The 19,508-nt window shown below is 41.6% G+C and overlaps 1 protein-coding gene across 1 annotated transcript; it reads left to right on the top strand.

Moving 5' to 3' along the window:
- The first annotated feature begins 7,639 nt into the window (after positions 1-7,639).
- Positions 7,640-11,282, top strand: CXCR4 (C-X-C motif chemokine receptor 4). Its single transcript, XM_073305364.1, has 2 exons — positions 7,640-7,772; positions 9,655-11,282. The coding sequence occupies exons 1-2, from the start codon at positions 7,746-7,748 to the stop codon at positions 10,717-10,719; spliced, it is 1,092 nt and encodes a 363-aa protein (XP_073161465.1). The 5' UTR covers positions 7,640-7,745; the 3' UTR covers positions 10,720-11,282.
- The last annotated feature ends 8,226 nt before the right edge of the window (positions 11,283-19,508 follow it).

Here is a 19,508-nt window from a genome sequence, read left to right as displayed (position 1 = left end):
GGAGTCTGAACCCTTCCTGCACCCCGCCCCCCAACTCCCTGCCCTGAGCCCCCTCCCACACCTTGCACCCCAGCCCCCTGCCCTGAGCCCCCTCCTGTACTCCGCACCCCTTCCTGCACCCCAAACCCTCTTCCCTGAGCCCCCTCATATACCCCGCACCCCTCCTCTGCCCCAAACCCTTGCCCTGAGCCCCTTCCTGTACACCGCACCCGCCTCACATCCTGCACTCCCTCCCGCACCCCAATCCCCTGCCCCGCCTGTATGCAATTTCCCCACCCAGATATGGCCCTTGGGTCAAAAAGTTTGCCCACCCTTGCTCTAGGGCCATACAATGGCTATATATGCAAGTCCTGGCTTCCGAGCATTCAGAAAATGTTTTGAATTCTGCAGTGAGTTAACATCTCATTGGGAGAGACTTAGAGGACACAACCCACAGAGAATGGACCAGGTGTCTAGCAAAATTTGCTTCTTACGGCACTGAACCTGGCTGTCCCTGCCTTCACTAGCAGGACAACAGATTTCAGCACCGACTTGAGAGGAAGCAGAGGGCAGGCATTATGCCTGTAGGACAGATTCAAACATGGCAGTTACCATTGTGAAACACACAGCCCTAAGTCTGGTTTTAAGAGGTTTTATAAAGAGTGGAGAAACTTTCCCTACTCTACAACATCAAGAATGCAAAATCATTTTTTGTCTGTTCATAAGTACCTGGGGTTTTTCTATTTGTTTTCTGGTTGCATCAGTGGAAAGAAACTTTCCCTGCTCTATAACATCAAGAATACAGAATAATTTTTTGTCTGTGCATAAGTACCTTGGGACCTTTGTTTGTTTTCTGGTTGCATCAGTGGAAACTGGCTGAATCCTATTTTATTTTAAATTAAGGCAGTATTCATATTTGCAGATTTCTCCTGAAGACTGTTAGAATTAAGTTGCATCATTTAGCTGTTGTTGGCCTTGGATGAACAGACTAAGTTAGGAGAAGATTTTTACTCCTGCCTCTGCTTTCAGAGCCATCTCTCAGCCACATAAACAAGACATTTCACCATATATTTTGAAAACTGAGAAAATGAACAAAGGAGACCACCTCAGACTGCCCAGGGCACATGCAGAACGTATATCTTCTTTCCCAGAAGTGGAAAGACACAATGGTAGAATCAGGTGCTTAGCACACTTTGCTACAATGAGTATTTGCTTTGCCTTCTATGCCCCAATGGGACAGCCATTTTGAAGACTGGCTTGAGGAGAAGTGGTGGGGCTGATGCCCAATGTCAAACATGTCATTTACTGTCATGTAGGTCAAGGGGGATGAAGTAAATAAATACCGACCAAAGCATCATGAGGCATGTGTTGCATTGCTAGCTGTCTGGTTACTAGGACACAAAAACGAAGTGGAATGGGTCTAATTATCTTCTAAACAGTTAGGTCCCATTTACACTGGCTGAAGAAACCATAGTAGGGCCCATGGGCAAAGTACATTTTCCAGTGTCTGAGGATTGTGTTCTAACATGATATTATTGCAGTCAGGACATCAGATTTTTTATCTGTCTGGATGGGAATAAACTATGTTGTAACCATGTATCCATCCTGTGATACTGCCTTCAGTTTATAGGCAAGACCAAATTGTGTTATATACCATAAGTTATATATGTTTATACTATATATAGTATAAAATGTACTGTGTAAAATGGGTCTTAGTGCATTGCTAGCAAGGGTCATACTAGCAAATACAATCCTTATTAACCAAAATTGAACTGCAGGGCAGGCAGGGCCCCAGTGGAACTTTATAGTACAACAATAAACCAGGAGGAAAGCATTTCTTAGCAAAACACAAGCATGTCCAAACTGGGGAAGCCAGAACACTGCCTTGCTCAGGGTGAAGGAATGATTTATAATACAGGTAATAAACCCCAACTTTTACCTCGTCTTCATAATCCTGATCTGATTGCAGTTCTGGAAGAAACCTGAAAATGCCTCCTGGAGTGCCCTGCTATATAATCAAAGATAAAAACCTTCCGCTTCACTGATGTGCAAATGGAGACATGTTTGTTAGAAGGATTAACCGAGTTGTTCAAAGTGTCTCTTCAGAGTCAGTTCAGTTTACTCTGCTTCCAAAGAAGCAATAAACTATTCACGTGCAAGCAGATTTTCTTACCCATAAACACCACCAAAGGGAAGAAGAGGACCAGAACCTTAATGAGTTTGGTCCCCTTTGAGTTTGGACTGATCAATGTCAGCAATAATTTTGACAGGTTCTAAAATAAGCACTGTCTATCTTCAAAGTGCTTAATAAACATCATCCAATTAATCCCCACAACACCCACCTCAGGTAGGGAGGTAAGTATTGTTATCCCCATTTTACAATTGTGTGAAGGAAGGCCGAGAGGTTAAGTGATTTCCTGGTGGCCACATAGGAAGACGGCATTAGAGCACAGGAATTACACGGGTTCTTACTAGAACACAGTACCTCTTATGTAGCCACTGATATCTTGGCCTGGTGGGGATCCAGGCAGACAATGCTAAGAAAGCTGCCACTTGACAACCAGCTTTCTTGCACCCTCTGCACATACTCTGCCACTTGCAGGCTTGATGTCTGTCCCCCTTCAGCAGACAGATATGAGGGAGAAGCCTACTCCCCCATCATGCACACAACTTCAAGCAGCTTGAGACCCTATTGATAATATGTCCTGCCCAGTCTGTGGCAGTAAGAGTTTCTGAGTTTCCTAAGGAATCTGTTGCCTCTTCCTTTTTGTCTTGGGCCAGCTGGGCCACAACACTGGTTTCCTCTCCTTTTTACAAGAAGATTGTCCACTCCTCACCAAACTTCACCCCAAACATATATACCAGTTCAGGGCATATTTCATAGCCCCAGGACCACTGGGCTAGCTACATCAGTTATGAAAGAAAAAAAAATTGCTTGAACCCCAGCACCTCTTTCATTACAGATTTAAGCACTGCTTAACAGCCCCTTCCCAGAAAGCTGCACTGCAGTTTGGGCCATGTAGGTCTGTGTTAAGGCAGGACCACAGGCTAATCCATTGGCCTTGCAGGCAGCTGGCCTCCAGATTTGCTAGAGCCAGCTCACGTTTTACTAAAGCTTTTATAATTGTTAGTGCTATTCTGAATTTATTTCCATCATGTTTATTCTCCAAGTCTTCCTTTTTCTAACCATTTCCATTTCACTTCTTTCCAGATAGTTACCAGATAAAAACTTAGCAGTGAAGGGGGCTTCGTAAATTTCTTCTTATATACTCTCTATGATCTCTCTACCAGTTTAAAAATATAGCCCATCAACCTTCCATAATCTCCTATTAGCATACTAATAGGCCAGTTTTGTTTGATGTCATAATTCCTGATCTTTCCATCACCCAAAGTCATATGAATAATAGAGAAAGCTGCATGCTGCATAGAAACACTGTCAAGATGCTGTGCTAAAGTGTCATTCACATTGCTGATTGTGAAGATGCAGTACAAACACAAAGCACAGATTAGTAATTTTCTTAGAAATTACTATGTACGTGTAACATTTTGCATAGTTCACACTTCAGGAAGGCTTGCTCGGGGGTAATTTACATGATTTCTCAAAAATCTGTGCACTATACTACATAGCAGAAAGAGAAAAAACATCTTTTTTGTGCTGGCCCTGTAATCTGAAATGAAACACAGTAGGTGAAGGATCCCACACATTCAAAAGGAATTTCTTGTTCGTACACCAAAGCCCATTTTGGTAAGCTGTACAATGAACAGAGTTTTGCGTGTAGATGTGAAAACAGTGGATATTTCTAAAACGAGACAGTGCCTAATAAGTGGCACAATAATTTCAGACAGATTGAGAGTGTGTCCATTCATATTTAAAACACACTCCTACAGGAGGACAGCACAATAACATGTTACAAAGTGGGGAGCAGTTTATTGACAGAGTATTGTTATTCTTTATTTCCATAATAGTGGCACCTACATGCCATAAATCAGGGATCAAGTTCTTTTTGTGCTAGGAGTTGTTACATACAGAATAATGTAATAATCATTATTTCATTAGCTGACAGTTTACTTTGTTAAAGTGACTTCAAATTAAGTGATGTTTACAATAATTAAACTAAATGCAATTTAGTTTTTTACTCCATCTCTGTGAATCTACTTTATAGCTAGTTTTTCACTGTGGAAGTTTGTATTAGGGACTTACTTTCTTCTCCAGGGAGAGGCACTGATATTTATTTTTAGTAGACAAAAACAGGTTAATGATTCACAATTTGAGGACCTAAAATTGTTGGCAAAATAGTGTAAAGACATGTAGGATTTCACTTCCCAGGGTGCACATTTTCAAAAACAAATACACGGCAAATGGGTGAGGGTATGATCTGAGTTTCATAGCAATTTTCTCACCAGAAAAACATTTAATGCAAAACACAAGCTTGTAAATTGCTATTTGTTAGCACTGTCTCTCGAAGATTGGTAGCTCACTCATTGAATTACATGCTTCTGCAGAAACGACCCCCTTCTTTTATCAGGTTGGAAATCATTAACTCACACACTTCAGTCCCCCTTACAAAGGAAGTTTTCACTTTTTTGGGGAGGGGATGGTTAGGAGAAACAAAAGGAGCTATAGATATAAAGCAGCTATGTGAATACTGGCTTCAGCAGCCTGCAGCGAAACACATTTCAATGCCATAGATCCCATTAGGATCTCCAAGTATCCCACATAGGCTATATGTGCAACAGAGCTTCAGTGCCATCCGTCCCATTAACTATGTTACCAGCATCCACACTTCCCACTTTGCCTCTGCATGTCTAATGCATCCAGTGCTACCCATCCCATTAACTAGTATACCAGCTCTCAAACTTCTCATATAGCCTTAAAGTTGATGATACAAACTAAAAACGGTTGTAAATGTATGTGAATTTCTATGCCATAGACTTAGCCTCAACAGTTGGAGAGGCAGCAAACTCATTGTAGCTGTACTGTGTTTATTCAGAGGGGATCTCTAGCCAACCTCTGCCTCTCCCAGGTCAAAATGTGCTCTCCAACAAAATGTATCTGTATCTGTCTGTCATCTTACCTTCTGGCAATTTAGGACCAAATTTTCCAAAGAGCTCAGTTCCCATCTAGGAATCTAAATGAAGTGGTCAGTTTGTAGCAGCTGCCTGGTGCTGAACACTTTTGAAAATCTGGCCCATAATCTATGGTTGCATATTTTTTTTATAGGGAACTTGTCAAAATATGTCCAGTCCCTGGAAAGCCTGGATTTTAATCACACAGTGGTATCACTAAGGTGAGCTGGACTTCCTGCACTAGTGAAAACTGTTCATGCAAAAAATGTTTGGCAGGATCAGGCCCTCAAATGTTATCATTTGACCTTGGGAAAACTACCATAATATATCTAAATAAATTCACACTCATTTCACAAGTCTAGCAACTGGTCTACTGCACACTTGAAAGACCACAGAATACATTAGAGTAATGTTTCATTTTTAATTTTGATTCTCATCCATTGTTTTTAAGGTCATGTGTGACAGGTGTCTAATGAGAGGACACGAGTGTATCACAGACACATCTGAAAAGCTGTTTGTTTTGTTACACATATAATAGAGATTGTTAGTGAAAAATTTACCTGCCTGAATAATGTATTATGCCAGAATGGTAGTCACGCCACACTTAAATCTGGGTTCTTGTTTTTCACTTAAAATGGGGGGTTCAACCTCTGGAGGTTTTTTTGTTTGTTTGTTTGCTTGTGTTTTAAACAGAGTATCCAGCCCCAATTTTCAGGATATAATCTGCTTGAATTTTCAAGTAAATCTGTTAATTAATTCCCAAATTCTAATAAGCTAAAATTTAGCTTTTAAAAAGTTCAGTGAGTCTCATGATGTTTCTGGCCCCTCTAAATAAAAAAACTAGAGACTATCTAAAATCAGTAATTTGCACATAGTGAATGTGTCTCTCTGAACTAATCATTTTATTAACTAACAAAAAGATTACTGTTATCTGTCATAACTGAATACTCTTATGCTCAAATAAATTTGTGAGTCTCTAAGGTGCCACAAGTACTCCTGTTCTTTTTGCTGATAAAGAGTAACACGGCTGCTACTCTGAAATCATGCACCTTTGTTAGCTAATGGAGACCACCACTTATATTAGCCATATGTATTCTCAGACATGGTGTGAAGAAACCCTTGTGAACAGTAGTACAACACTAACTTTTGTCAGATGCCCTCGTAATACTCCCTGCATCCGAAACTGGAGGCTAACACAGAGCCTACACAATGGCCATTGTTAGGATAGGGGGGCTTCTACTGCTTTGAGAAGACCTTTGACAAAGTTCCACATATATGCCACATAAGGACCTCAGTGTGACTTAGGTGCTCTGTTATTGCCAAAATATATAAAATATTACACACACAATACTCACCCACCACAAAGAATAAACTGAACCAATGTTTCCAAAATAATTAATATTTATTATAATCCAGTATAGAATAGATTCTGCTGTTGTGAATAAATTACCTTAATTGAAACCTATGGGATTACTCGTGAAAGTAATTTACCTGCATAGGTGTTGGCAGTATTAGATCACTGTAAAACAAGCATGTTCTTACTTTATTGTGCCTCTACGTTTTTGTTTGTCCTTGCCTATTCCATCATTGCCAAATCTGGTGATTTATTGTAAACCTCAGAATATTTTGTTTTTCTTAAATTTCTACCCAAAATCTGAGGGTTTTTTTAAGCTTCTAGCCCTCATGTTTACAGAGAAAAGCTGGGAAACGTGAGCCAGAATTTTTAAAAAAATCTCATGCTTTTTCAAGTCAATCTCCTTAATTTTAGGGGTGCTGACTCATCAATTTGGAGATCTTGTGGGCAGCAATCCTGCCATTCTGACACCGTTTCATATCACTTCCATCTATTTGCTAGCCCTTATCCCCACTGCACACTCCACAAAATGTGTGCTACTCTGAATCTGGGCTAGGGCTGAAAACCAGCTGTGGGGAAGAGAGGGTTGGGTCCAGTGCTTAATTTGTGCCGGGGCTGAGCCTCAGCACCTCTAGGTTTGGCAGTTCATAGCCCTGGCACCTCTGGGCTTGCCAGGTCAGTTGTGAAACTAAAAAAACTGCTTGATCCCCCCACTTATTTCATTACAAATTAAGCACTGGTTTTGGGCCACTTGGAGGAGCGTCCTTCCCTCCTCTGGGTCTCCTCCGGCATGCCCCCCAGCACAGTGCCCTTGTTATGAGAGCGAGCCAGGGCCCCATGGCGCAGCACAGGGTACTGGCTGAGAGGGGCTACCAGCCTGCTTCCCCCCTCCCCAACGCCGGCTACCACAGCTCCAGTCCGGAGGTGGAGAGCAGACTCTCCGCAGGAAGGCGGAGTGCAAGAGCAAAGCCCTGGCTGTCGGGGTACCCGGCGCCCCGCGGGAACGGCCGCAGGACAAGAGGCAGGGCACCGGCAGCAGCCTGGCAGAGCCTCCCCTCCCCGAATGGGTAGCCCGCGCCACCCCCGGACCCGCAGGCAGCGGCTGGGGCTGGGGCAGCCGCACATGCTCACTGGCGGACGGGGCATATGCGGCGGACACCCCCCACCGGGGAGGAGCCACAGGCAGGCTGCCACCGAGCGCGGGGGTGGGGGGGGGAGGAGGAGGAGCGGGGGGATTATAAGAGTCCGGGGCGCGCCCGAGGGACTCCGGATTGTATGCGGCGCGGCTGCAAGTTGCGGAGCGCAGCGAGACTCGTGGGCAGCTCGGAGGCAAGGAGCGGCGGGGATGGCGGACGCCGCGGACACCCTGGACGTAAGTGCGGCGGAGCTGGGGGGACGAAGGCGGGCACGGGGCGCGGGCGGGAGCCTGCCCCCAGCGCTTGCCGCGGCGCGGGAGCTGTTTGCACCGGGGCCGCCGCCAGGAGCCCGCACAGGCACCCCTGTGCCAGCTGTTTGCCAACAAAAGTGCACGGAGACCTGGGGCCAGTTGCGGGTGGCAGGCGCGTCCTCTCTGCGCGGCTGGAGACGGGGGGCGCAAGGGGCGAGGCGGCGGCTGCCTTCGCCTGACGGGATCCGGTGTGCACTTCGCCTCTCTTCTCCCTCCTTTCACAGCGGGCGCCTGGGAGGCGCCCGGAGATGGACTTGCAGGGCGGGCGGAGAGACCTGCGCTGAGTCCCGCACTCAGGCTCTGAGCCCCCTTAAAACTTGGCGGGGTTTGCAGAGGGTGAAAGGGCGGGGTTTGGTCCCCAGCCTCTTGCTCTGCTTGCGGCCCCTTAGGCGTTTTAAAGCGGAGCTGTCAGACTTGAAGTGAACGATGAATTTCGAACACTTTCCTTCGGTCCTTGCTGCCTTCTCTCCCAGTGTTAATGACAAGGGCTGTCCGTGCTGGCTTGAGCGCGCTGTTACAATGTAAGATTTCGGGCGGATGGTGCCGCCGTGATGAGTTTGCTAAAAAAAAGAAAAGTTGGATCCACTTGGAGCAAGCCTATTTGTTGCAGCCAGCCCCGAAATTCCAGTGTCTAAACACAGAACGAGTCAAATTGCTCCTAGGGTGCCCAAAGTGCTGGATACAGGTTTTGCAGCACTGGATTGTTGTTGTTGGCTCTACTGTTTTTTCAGTTTAGTCAGTGGAATTTTGGGGCCAGCTACCAGATTTGGGGATTTGCAGTGCTTTCGAGCCAGGATGCATCAGCCGCCTGATACCTTGGAGATGTGGTGGTGGACTATGAGTACCCACACTCTCGCTCCTTATGATCTCCTAGGATGCATAAACCCTATGCAAATACTATATGTATATAAATAAAGAGTAATTGCATAAGAGTGGTCATTCCTTCCAGCCTGTATTGCTTTGCCAGATTGGTGCTTAGCCGTTGGTGGTTTCCTGATGCACTTGCATGCCTGATGCCTCCACTGTTTCGCTTCCTTTTTTCACTAGCGGGCATAATTCAACACCAGCTCGGCTCCAACAATCCCTCTTAGTCCCATGGGCCCCTGCAACCACAGCAGAGGGAGGGAAAGATGTTTGCTCATGGTGACCTTTCTAAGGGTTGTGGATCTCCTCTAGTTAAGAGGTCACCTCTTCTGAGGAACTGTCAGTTGCTCCTCTGCAGGGAACCCTCACTATTATTGTTTTCTCTCGATAGCATTAGCTGAATTAGGGGGAGATCTGGGGAAGCCGTGTTACTGGTTAGAGGATGCTTATTTATGGACCTCTACACTTCTGTAGTAAGAATTAAAATGAAACTGTTCTTATGAGTGATATTCTTGGGAGAGCTATCCTACAGTAGCAGGGGATGGGCTAGACGATGCAATAGACCTTTTCCATTGGTAAGGTGAATCTGCTAAAAACATGATACAATAAGTGTACTGAAACCAGGGTAACATTTCAGAGAGTGGCAATTATCCTTTGCGCCCTTTCCCCACACACAAACATTGTTCCCAAGGTTCATGTTTCCCAAAGGGGAAAATGAAGTAGAAGTGATCAAAAATTTTAAATATTGTTTTGATAATTAAGTTTAACATAAACTTCATTTTACTATGGTTTTTTTATTAGTATTTGGATGGCTTTTCCTGTCCCCTGACCATACCTTCTTAGGAGGCTCTTTAGACATTAATGTGAAAATATCTGTACATAGTGAAAAGTCTTAGCAGAGGTGGAGTTGAGGTCTAACAGCTTTTCTTTCATTTTATTGTAGCTGTATTCTGGGTTCACCATTGAATTTCCTGATAATGGCACTGATGAGCTTGGTTCTGGCCGTGACTACAGGGACTTCAAAGAGCCATGCTTTGGGCATGAAAATGCTAATTTCAACCGTATCTTTTTGCCAGTCATCTACTCCATCATCTTCCTGACCGGAATCATTGGCAACGGATTGGTTATCGTTGTCATGGGCTACCAGAAGAAATTAAGAAGCATGACCGACAAATACAGGTTGCACCTTTCAGTGGCTGACCTCCTGTTTGTCATCACTTTGCCATTCTGGTCTGTGGATGCAGCTATAAGCTGGTACTTCGGGAACTTTCTGTGCAAGACAGTCCATGTCATTTACACTGTCAACCTATACAGCAGTGTCCTGATTTTGGCCTTCATAAGTTTAGATCGTTACCTGGCGATAGTCCATGCTACCAATAGCCAGAGACCAAGAAAGCTGTTAGCTGAAAAGGTAGTGTACATAGGCGTATGGCTACCAGCCATGCTTTTGACAGTGCCTGATATAATCTTTGCCAGTACCAGTGAAGTAGATGGAAGGTATGTATGTGATCGCGTCTACCCTCATGACAACTGGCTGATTTCATTCAGATTTCAGCATATTTTGGTAGGATTTGTGTTGCCTGGTCTAATAATCCTGATTTGCTACTGTATTATAATTTCTAAGCTGTCACACTCCAAGGGTCACCAGAAGCGCAAAGCATTGAAGACTACAGTCATTCTCATCCTTGCCTTTTTTGCCTGCTGGCTGCCTTACTACATTGGCATCAGCACAGACACCTTCATCCTGCTTGGAGTCATCAGGCATGACTGCAGCTTTGAGACGATAGTACACAAATGGATCTCTATTACAGAAGCCATAGCATTTTTCCACTGTTGCCTGAATCCGATTCTTTATGCCTTCTTGGGTGCCAAATTCAAAACATCAGCACAAAATGCCTTGACATCAGTTAGCAGAGGATCGAGCCTTAAGATCCTTTCCAAAGGTAAACGTGGGGGACATTCTTCTGTTTCTACAGAGTCAGAGTCTTCAAGTTTTCATTCCAGCTAACACAGTCTCCTTCTCATCATTTTGTAATAAAGAACATTTTTTTTAAGAAGTTACACAAGATTTCAGAAAAAACAAGACTGACCATAATGTACAGTTTTATTTACGGTTGGAATTTTATATTTTCTTTTAGTTTCTGTGAAGTTCAATTGACTTATTTATATAAACACTTTCTTGTTGATGGCAAAGTGTCTAGGCAGGACCTGTGGACAAGTGGTTAGTTCATGAAGTTTTAGTGCTTGTCTGGTTGTATAGATACGTGAACTAAACACTTTTAGAGTGTAGAAAGTGACTGTTTAAAATTTAGAAAATGTTTTTCTGTTGTTTGTATGTAAATGTTCCAAATGTGTTCCTGTTAAAAATTCTTTTGATTGATATTCAAGAATTCCCCCTCACCCCCCAAGCTGTTTGGTTTACAATAGTTTAATTCTGCTGTAGACAATGTCACTTATAACCAAAGCCTCTTCTGTCAAATGTTAGATTTTTTTTTTCCAATTCTCAGTAATGGATTGGTTTGCAAAACTCTGCTGTGTAAGGTTGTTAATAAAAGTACATGATAAAAACTATTTTGGTATGTTCTTCAGGTCTTAATTCCATATACTTTATTTTTCTTACCACTTTGAGTTGCAGTTATTAATGTTCAATCTTTGAAACCAACATAACTCATCTGATATGGGTCTAGGGGAAAACAAGAGGTTTCATATATATTGCTTGTCCAGTGATGAAACAAACTATAGTTATCAATACAGACAACTGAGCAGCTTAGGGCATTTATTTTGTACCAATTTGTTAATGCTTTTTCCATTAAAACACACACTTAGTGTAGCCAACATTGCATTTACAATAGCTTATCCCCACTTCAGTTAAACTGTTAATGGCTATTTGGGGAAAAAAAGAAAAGCAGCTTCCTTTATTGTAATATACTACACCCAGAAAGTCCATTTAACCACCTTAACAGGTGCTATCAGCCTCTTAAGGAAAATCAAAAACATCCACATTAGAATGAGATTCTAACTGCTCATGGTAAGTATGCAACTTCCATAAAGTGCTGTTTTTCCAGGTGCTGTCTGATATCTGCATGTAACAAATCAGATTGGCAGTGTGTAGATATTTTGAAAGGAGATTTTACACTTAATGTAATTATATGCAATCCAAGTTAAACTCCCACTCTGTATAATACACATCAGAAAAAATTGAAATCATGTTTGTAAGTACTACTAGAATACAATCTAATACAAATTCTCGTGAGCCTTTTGCGATAGCCTGACAAATAGATGATTTCCTGTCTTTTAAAATTGTTTTACATGTGCTTCCCCTATAAGTGTATTATATTTATATTTGTATTGCCTAAGGCAACATTGGGGTCTGATCCTGCTGACACTGACATCAATGATGATAGATTAGGCCCATGGTTTGCAAGTCAAAAGGTGACAAATGCTCCAATTTAGAATGCCACTTAAGCACATGCTTAACTTTAAGCAGGTGAGTAGACGGATTGAAGTTAAGCATGTACTTTACTAAATCAGGGCCCTGCCACCCATTCCAAAAAGTACAGATCTACTTGAACAGGAACAGTCCTCCCAAATGGAGGACAGACATGTCCCCCCTCTTTCACCTGTTCATAACACTTCAAAAACCCTTCCTGATGTCCTTATAAAGTCAAATCCTACACTTCTGCAATAAGCAGTAGGGTTTTTTAACTGGCAGTTCCATAAGCCAACAATAGTCAAAGTAACTGAACCAAAATCCTTTCCTCTAATAGACATTTTATTCCAGCTGGAAACAAAGGTGGTATGCTGTTTCCTTTGTGAAAAGTGTTTTCCCCCCACAGAGATTTCTCCATTGAGCTGCCCACATCCTGGTACAAAGTCAATAGTTCGTTTGCCATGCAGTGAAGTAACTTATTGTTACTGAACTCATGTATAAACCATGTTACTGAGACAAGGTTTCTTAAAAGGTCAGTAATGTGGTTTCATTTCTATAGTGTTCAAATTAAAAAAATATCACATGCATGTTGCCGCTAAGCTTAATTAACATATTCTGAGGACTGTATAACTTAACATTTATTCTGTTTAAAATTTCAAAACCTGTAGTTGGGCAATTTACATTTTTTGTCCTAGGGGAAAAAAATACTATTTTTTTTTAGATATCCAGGCAAAGTAGAAACTCTTATAATTAGTGTTACAATTCTATTTCCTTATGCTAGTTATTACTGCGTATTAAAACTGAATTCAAAAGTAGTAAATAATAGATACTCAGCCAAGAAGGAAAGCACTTTGAGTATAATTTTTGTGTTCCCACTTGAACAGAAGACATTGTCAAGTGCTTTTTACGTCACTAACAATCGTACGTTTGTTGTTTTGATCTTTTTAAAAGATATATTGTTCGTATTAGCCACACAGCTCTCTTAACTGAAGCAGATACTGGCATTTCAGCAAAACCCATTGAGTCAGAATGTGTTCCCACATGGGCGAGTATCCTAATGCTTTTATGGGGTTGCAGTGGTGTAAGTGAGGGCAGAATTTGTAAAATGTGTTAAAAATCTGAGTGATCATTTTTATGTATTTCTATTTCCTTGTTCTTTATTATTTAGGATACTTGCATGAATACAGGATCTTTGTGTCAGAGTTCATCTGTTTATTCCCCACCTGAAGTCATGTAATCCTCAGTGACATCAGCTCGGGAATTAGCAGCAGGAACAGATGAATTCTTGAGAAACAAAAGATCCTGTTTTCATCCAATTGCCCTGCATAACAGAAAATACAAGGGAAGCAAAATGAAGGGAAAAGATATGGGGGCAGAACTTCCTAAATAGAATATTAGTTTCTTGCTTTTTAAGTTTTCTGTGAAGAACCAGTTACTCATTGATTTTGACTCATTTGTTTCCACCCCTATCCAATTACTCAGTCTCCTTCAGTTCCAATTACAAAAGACTTACTGGCTATCAACCTTCTGCTGCTTAGTTGTTGAGGAAATGTTTGTAGCACTCTTAACATTAATTTAAGTCATTCCCATTACACTTTGCAATCAGTCAACCTTTACTTTAGGCAGAGAATCAGTGGAAGAGAATGTGTAAGAAAACCAATAGTGCATGCTACCAGTGAAGATCATTGAAAGGAGACCTTTAAAAACAAAACACAGGAAATGTTTGTGTGGAAAATAGGCTAGTGAATTAAAACATCAGAGGCCAACTCCAACAGTCTTTCGGGATTTATTACACAAAACTACCTCAATGGGATCTGAGAGAGTAATCCTTGCAGGACCATGTCCTCAACATTTAGTAAGAGTTGTAAGATCTTTTGGGATTTGGCTCCAGAAAAGAAAACAAGGAAAAAATAGAACACATTTTTAAAGAAGTAAATTACACAACTTGAAATATTACTGAGATTTATGGAGACATTTGTAAATTAAATTCAAATCTGTCATGAGGAAACTCAGTAAAAAATTATGGACCCAATTATTTTCTGTTACACTACTACACTACACTCTGCAGATTTGCAGTTGTGTAAACAAAAAGCAGAATTTGCCTCATTTTAATTTGTTTTCACTATCTTTAAATACATCATAAAACTGAGGGCCTGACTTTGCTCTTATATCAGTGTAAATCAGGAGCAATTTCACTTTAAGTCAATGGATTTACCCAGTGTAAAACTGGTGTTAGAGGTGAATCAGATCCTCAGGTTCCAGTCCACACATTGGAATAATCTCTGGGCAAATCAAACCCCCACATCAGAATTTCAGAAATACAAACTTCAGTCTCTTTCCAAATTAGTCATGCTTTAGTAAGCAGAATAATCAGTTAATTTGTTTAATTTTCAAGACACCCATAATGCCTAGTCACACCACTTTACAATATATAATAAAACAATAGCTATGTCTATCCTCTCCTAAAAACATCAGACAAGGCACAGCAAATGCAGCCCACATATAACCTCTGGTTACAACCTAGTTCATGTATGTTTACTTGTGCTAAAGTGATATACAGGGCTAAAAGATCTATAATATATTCACCGAGGCCCAAATGCTCTCTTTCTGTGCAAAAGTGCTCAGAGAGGAATAGAGTAATACATACTCAAACACCTCAGCTGTACTTGAATTGCAGTTTGCAAACTCTCCTTCCCTGGTCTGGGGGACTGTCAGGGTTTGAAAGAGAGCAGAAGCAGCTGAGTAGAGGGAGTCATCTGGATTGCCCTGCAAACTTGTGCCTCGGCTATGGCAGGACCAGTAGCCATACTCCCCAGCAATATTCTGTCATTCTGAGGGGTTTTGGGAGTGCACACTGAAGGGTTAAGGCTACCTTGGGAAACATTAACTCTCCACAAATTTTCCTATGGCTTTAATTTGAGGACCTCAACACACTTTAAAAACATTAGGTAATGCTCCCAATGTCCCACTGAGGTAGGTAAGTACTATACCTTTTTATAAATTGGTAAAGTGAGGCCAAGAGGTTCAGATCTTGATTTTCAGAGGTACTGAGTGCCTATAGCTCCCATTGACTCCCTTTTTTAGCACGTCTGAAAAATCAGGCCCTAAGCAACTTGTCCAGGATGACACAGTGAGCCACTAGCAAAGTCTGAATTAAAATACAATCATTTAACTACTGCTATGATGGGAGCATTATAAATGCTAAAGATTAGTTCAGCAGATACCTCTATCCCCTGGACCATGCTAGGCAGAACTAAGTTCAGAGTAATTGTCTGTTTTCCTTCACTCTGCTGCCCCAATTGGGAGCACAGTCAGAATACTGTGTTGTTGGAGAAGGCATTACACAATAATCCGTTACATTTTATATTCTCTCTCCTATGCTGGCCAAAGCAGATGGCACGGACTCGACACTTCACAGCTCAGTTCTGAACTTGGGTGGTTCAGAGGTCATAAACAGAAGTTCCAGGATGCAATAAGCAGGTAAAGGAAAGCTCTCTTATTTTTCCTTGGCTAGTCTCACTGCACAGATCTTTTAGAGTGGGTTCTACATCCAAGCTTATGTATAAATCAGAACAAATTCACCAGGAAAATATAAAGGAAATTACAATAAACCATGTAGCCATTTACACAAATGCTGAAAAGTTTATCTTGTGATGGTGGAGCTCAAATTGGACAATGAACAAAATGGCCCGCTCTACACATTCAGTTGAAAAGGCCATTTTTTATATTGTTTGGGAAAGGAAATAGCATGATGAGGAAGCATTTCCTTGATCCAGAATGCCCCAAAGTCCCCTAACAATGGTGCATTCTCATATAATGCAGAGTGATGAAACTTGGGAAATACTTAAGCAGATAGAGCCTTATTAGTTTTGCTCAAAGGATGCCACTCCCTCACTTCATGTTTTGAAAGCTCTACACATTAGGTTCCTCCTTGTCGTTAAAACACAAACACAACTGCCGGTCACAAGTAAGTAGCACCGTAAGAGATGACTAAGATAATTGATTATGAAGAGTCTACAACATTTAGAATTTCAGAAAATGTTTTCTCTCAATTATACAAAATATATTGTCTTTTTAATTTTTTCTCCCAATATATATAATCTTTAACGTGCCTAGGGTTCATTAAGCTTTTCATACCTACTGTAGTGCAGTCAACGAAGTTCTGATTCTGCTGCCACTCTGGTACTGATGCAGGGCAGAGTTACATGGTAGAAACCAACAAATCCAGTCCAAATGGAGGCTGGCTCACATGTACATAATTGTGAGCACTTTCACGTGTGGATCCAAGAAATAAAATCCTGGTTCAATTGAAGTCATTGGCAAAACTCCCATTGATTTAAATGGAGTGAGGATTTCACCCAAGGTTGTGTTGCAGGTCGGATAGGAGGACAGAGGGTTTAGCACGCCTACTTTCTCAAGTGTGGACAAGTCTCCCGTGACATACTCTCATTTAATTCAATGCATGCACTATCTGCAGAATCATGCCTTTTATTTGGACACATTCTAATAACCCAATCCAACGCCAGCTGAACACAATGAAGTCTTTCCACTGACTTCAATGGGAGGCAGCAGAGATGACCCATGCCTGCCCATAGTGTGTGTGTGGAGGAGGGGCAGAATGAGGGCAGGCAGCTCCAGCATTGTTACTGAGCATGTTCAGTCCGTGTGTGCAGGCTCAGTACAAGCCAAGCAGCAAATCTGGGGAGGGCAGGGGGGCAAGAATATGACCCTGCATATCACCACCACTACCCCAGCACCTCTGGGCCCACAAAAAGGTAGACATTTTAACATGGAGCACATGGAATTGTTCTGCTGAATGTAACTGAAATAAAAGAACATATAATTTACTTTTTTCAGCAACGTTTTGTCTTGCTGTCGGGAGCCCTGCATGTGTAGCTTTCAACAACTCATGAGCAGTTAGTTCTAGTGGCACCTATGTATTTGAAAGAAATGGGCCAATATTTTTAAAATACCCCCTGAAATTCACATCAGAACAGACTCTCACCAGACAAACATGGTCAATGGTATAAAAAATTTAAATTTTTCATTGAAGTATCACACTGTCCAGTCATTTTTTGCTATTGATGTTTTCCCCTGCTGTTTCTACTTTCCTCTTTTTGAAGTTACAAAAACATTTCTCTCTTCTCCTGCTTTGCCTGTTTTTTAATATATCTTTATAAATTATTAAACAGTTCTACAAAACTATACATAACATAAAATATGGAGGAGCAACAAATAAACACTTTACAAAGCACAAATACCTGGCTGTCCACAATACCTCCTTAGCCATCTCATGTACCTCACTCTTCCACATCTGGGTTTTGCCTTAGACAGAAGATAAATTCCTCCCATATCACATGAAATTCTTCAATTTCCTATTGAAATGTTGATTTTTATTTTCAAGTTTCTTATAATGCAAACACAACCTATTCTTGTTTACGTCCTAGGCCCTTATTCAGCACTCCTTAATCAGGCAGATCTCCCGCTGACCTCATCAAGAAGTCTGTATGAATGCAGGTTTCAGAGTAACAGCCGTGTTAGTCTGTATTCGCAAAAAGAAAAGGAGTACTTGTGGCACCTTAGAGACTAACTAATTTATTTGAGCATGAGCTTTCGTGAGCTACAGCTCACTTCATCGGATGCTCAAATAAATTGGTTAGTCTCTAAGGTGCCACAAGTACTCCTTTTCTTTTTGTATGAATGCAGTGTGCTGATGAAGCCCCTTATCTGTGTGTCAGTGTCCTCAATGATGTCAACACAGCTTTGAGAATAGGGTTTGTCAATTAACTTTTGTTCTCCATGCTAGTGGCTACCACTGCAAAGCAATCATAAAGCTGGACAGCAGTCATAATTATCAGTTTCATGTCTAAGTGTCACCCTTCCCTAGGCATACGGGACATTGCAAAACAGCCACAAAAAACGTAACAAACATGCAAAATGCAAACAAAACATCCTCACAAAATTTCTCTCACCTCCCACTCCCTTCATTCTTCTAGGTTGCTCCCGTGATAGCCGTTTCCCGTGGTTGTCTTTGCACCCCTTCTCCCATGCTGTCACTTATACCAGGATTCTCCATGTGGGGCACCAAGTGGTCTTCAGTCAACTGCCTATTTAAAACACACTTCTTCTGCTAAGCTTCTCATCTATTTCCACCAAAGAAAGACATGTTGTTACTTGCAACAACACTGGGCCAAACTGTACCCTCCATTACCCTGGAGCAAGGCTCCATTAAAGCCAGTGGATTCCTATCAGGAAAACAGAGAGCAGAGATTGGCGTCTCTCTCTCTCTCTCTCTCTAGTGTAGGTTTTTCTTGTTTTAAATGACACTGGTAGTTAAATATATCTTGTGAGAATCTGGATCATTACGGAATATACTACTTTCTGGTTAGATTTTAAGCTCTTGGAGACAGGGATGATTTCTCTCTTGATTTTGTACCACTGGCCAGCACACTCTTGGAACTCTAACACAAGTGTACTGATAAATAAAGCTAGGGACCTCTGACAAGAATAAAAAGGGAGAGGGAAAGGATTATTGTATAAACAAATGGTCAGAGTGAATATTCTTAAAAACCAGTGGATATAGTTAAACACTGGGGAGAATAATATTAAATTATTCTTTAAAGGTGTGGATGGATGGACTGAGATGGATGACAATAGGAAACTGAGTCCCACTTCCCCCACAACAAAAGCTTGATCATCAAGATGGAGTCAGAGCACAAAATCCTGTCAGCATAAGGTTGAAGGAGATATTTAATAACGTTGGCTTTTTAAACTAGAAGATATGTAATAGAGATGCAGTTAGACTACAGAGAGAACATGATGGGATGTTCTACTTTTCTGATTATAACTTCTAACGTAAGTCAAATGCGAGAAGCTAACCATTATCAATCTTCATCCAATATGGCCTAATCTTTCTGTACAAAGTCCTCAGAGAGTAGAAACTGGTTTTCACCTTGCTTAACCACCAGTTAAAAATTAGAAGGGCTTTGCCATTTAAACATTTTGTTTTTGCTTTAAGTATTACCCTGTAAAGCTCTCCTGACTGTTAACTGAGGCATAAATCAAGGGAGAAACTGGTTTCGAGTTTAGAAGTGGGGCTAGGAAAAATGTTTTCAGCCTCGGCCTGAATCCCAGCTTTGGTGTAAGACAAGAAAACATAGTAACCCCAATTTCTGTTAGCCAAAATGAACTGTTGTACAAATCTAGGTTGTGTTGTCTGCATAATTGGAGCTACCCTATGCTCTTGGTACCCTGAAAGAGATTGGAAGGGCTGTGCTCTGGTCAGAGTACCCAAAATGCAATACCACAGCAGTCTCACCAGTTTTGGAACTGGACAGCATTTCTAGCTAGTGCCGAGGGAGTAGTGG

This window comes from Lepidochelys kempii, chromosome 11 (assembly GCF_965140285.1).
Source record: "Lepidochelys kempii isolate rLepKem1 chromosome 11, rLepKem1.hap1, whole genome shotgun sequence".
NCBI classification, from domain to species: Eukaryota; Metazoa; Chordata; order Testudines; family Cheloniidae; genus Lepidochelys; species Lepidochelys kempii.
The sequence above is the reverse complement of the archived record's forward strand: the minus strand, read 5'-3'. Positions and strand labels throughout refer to the sequence as shown.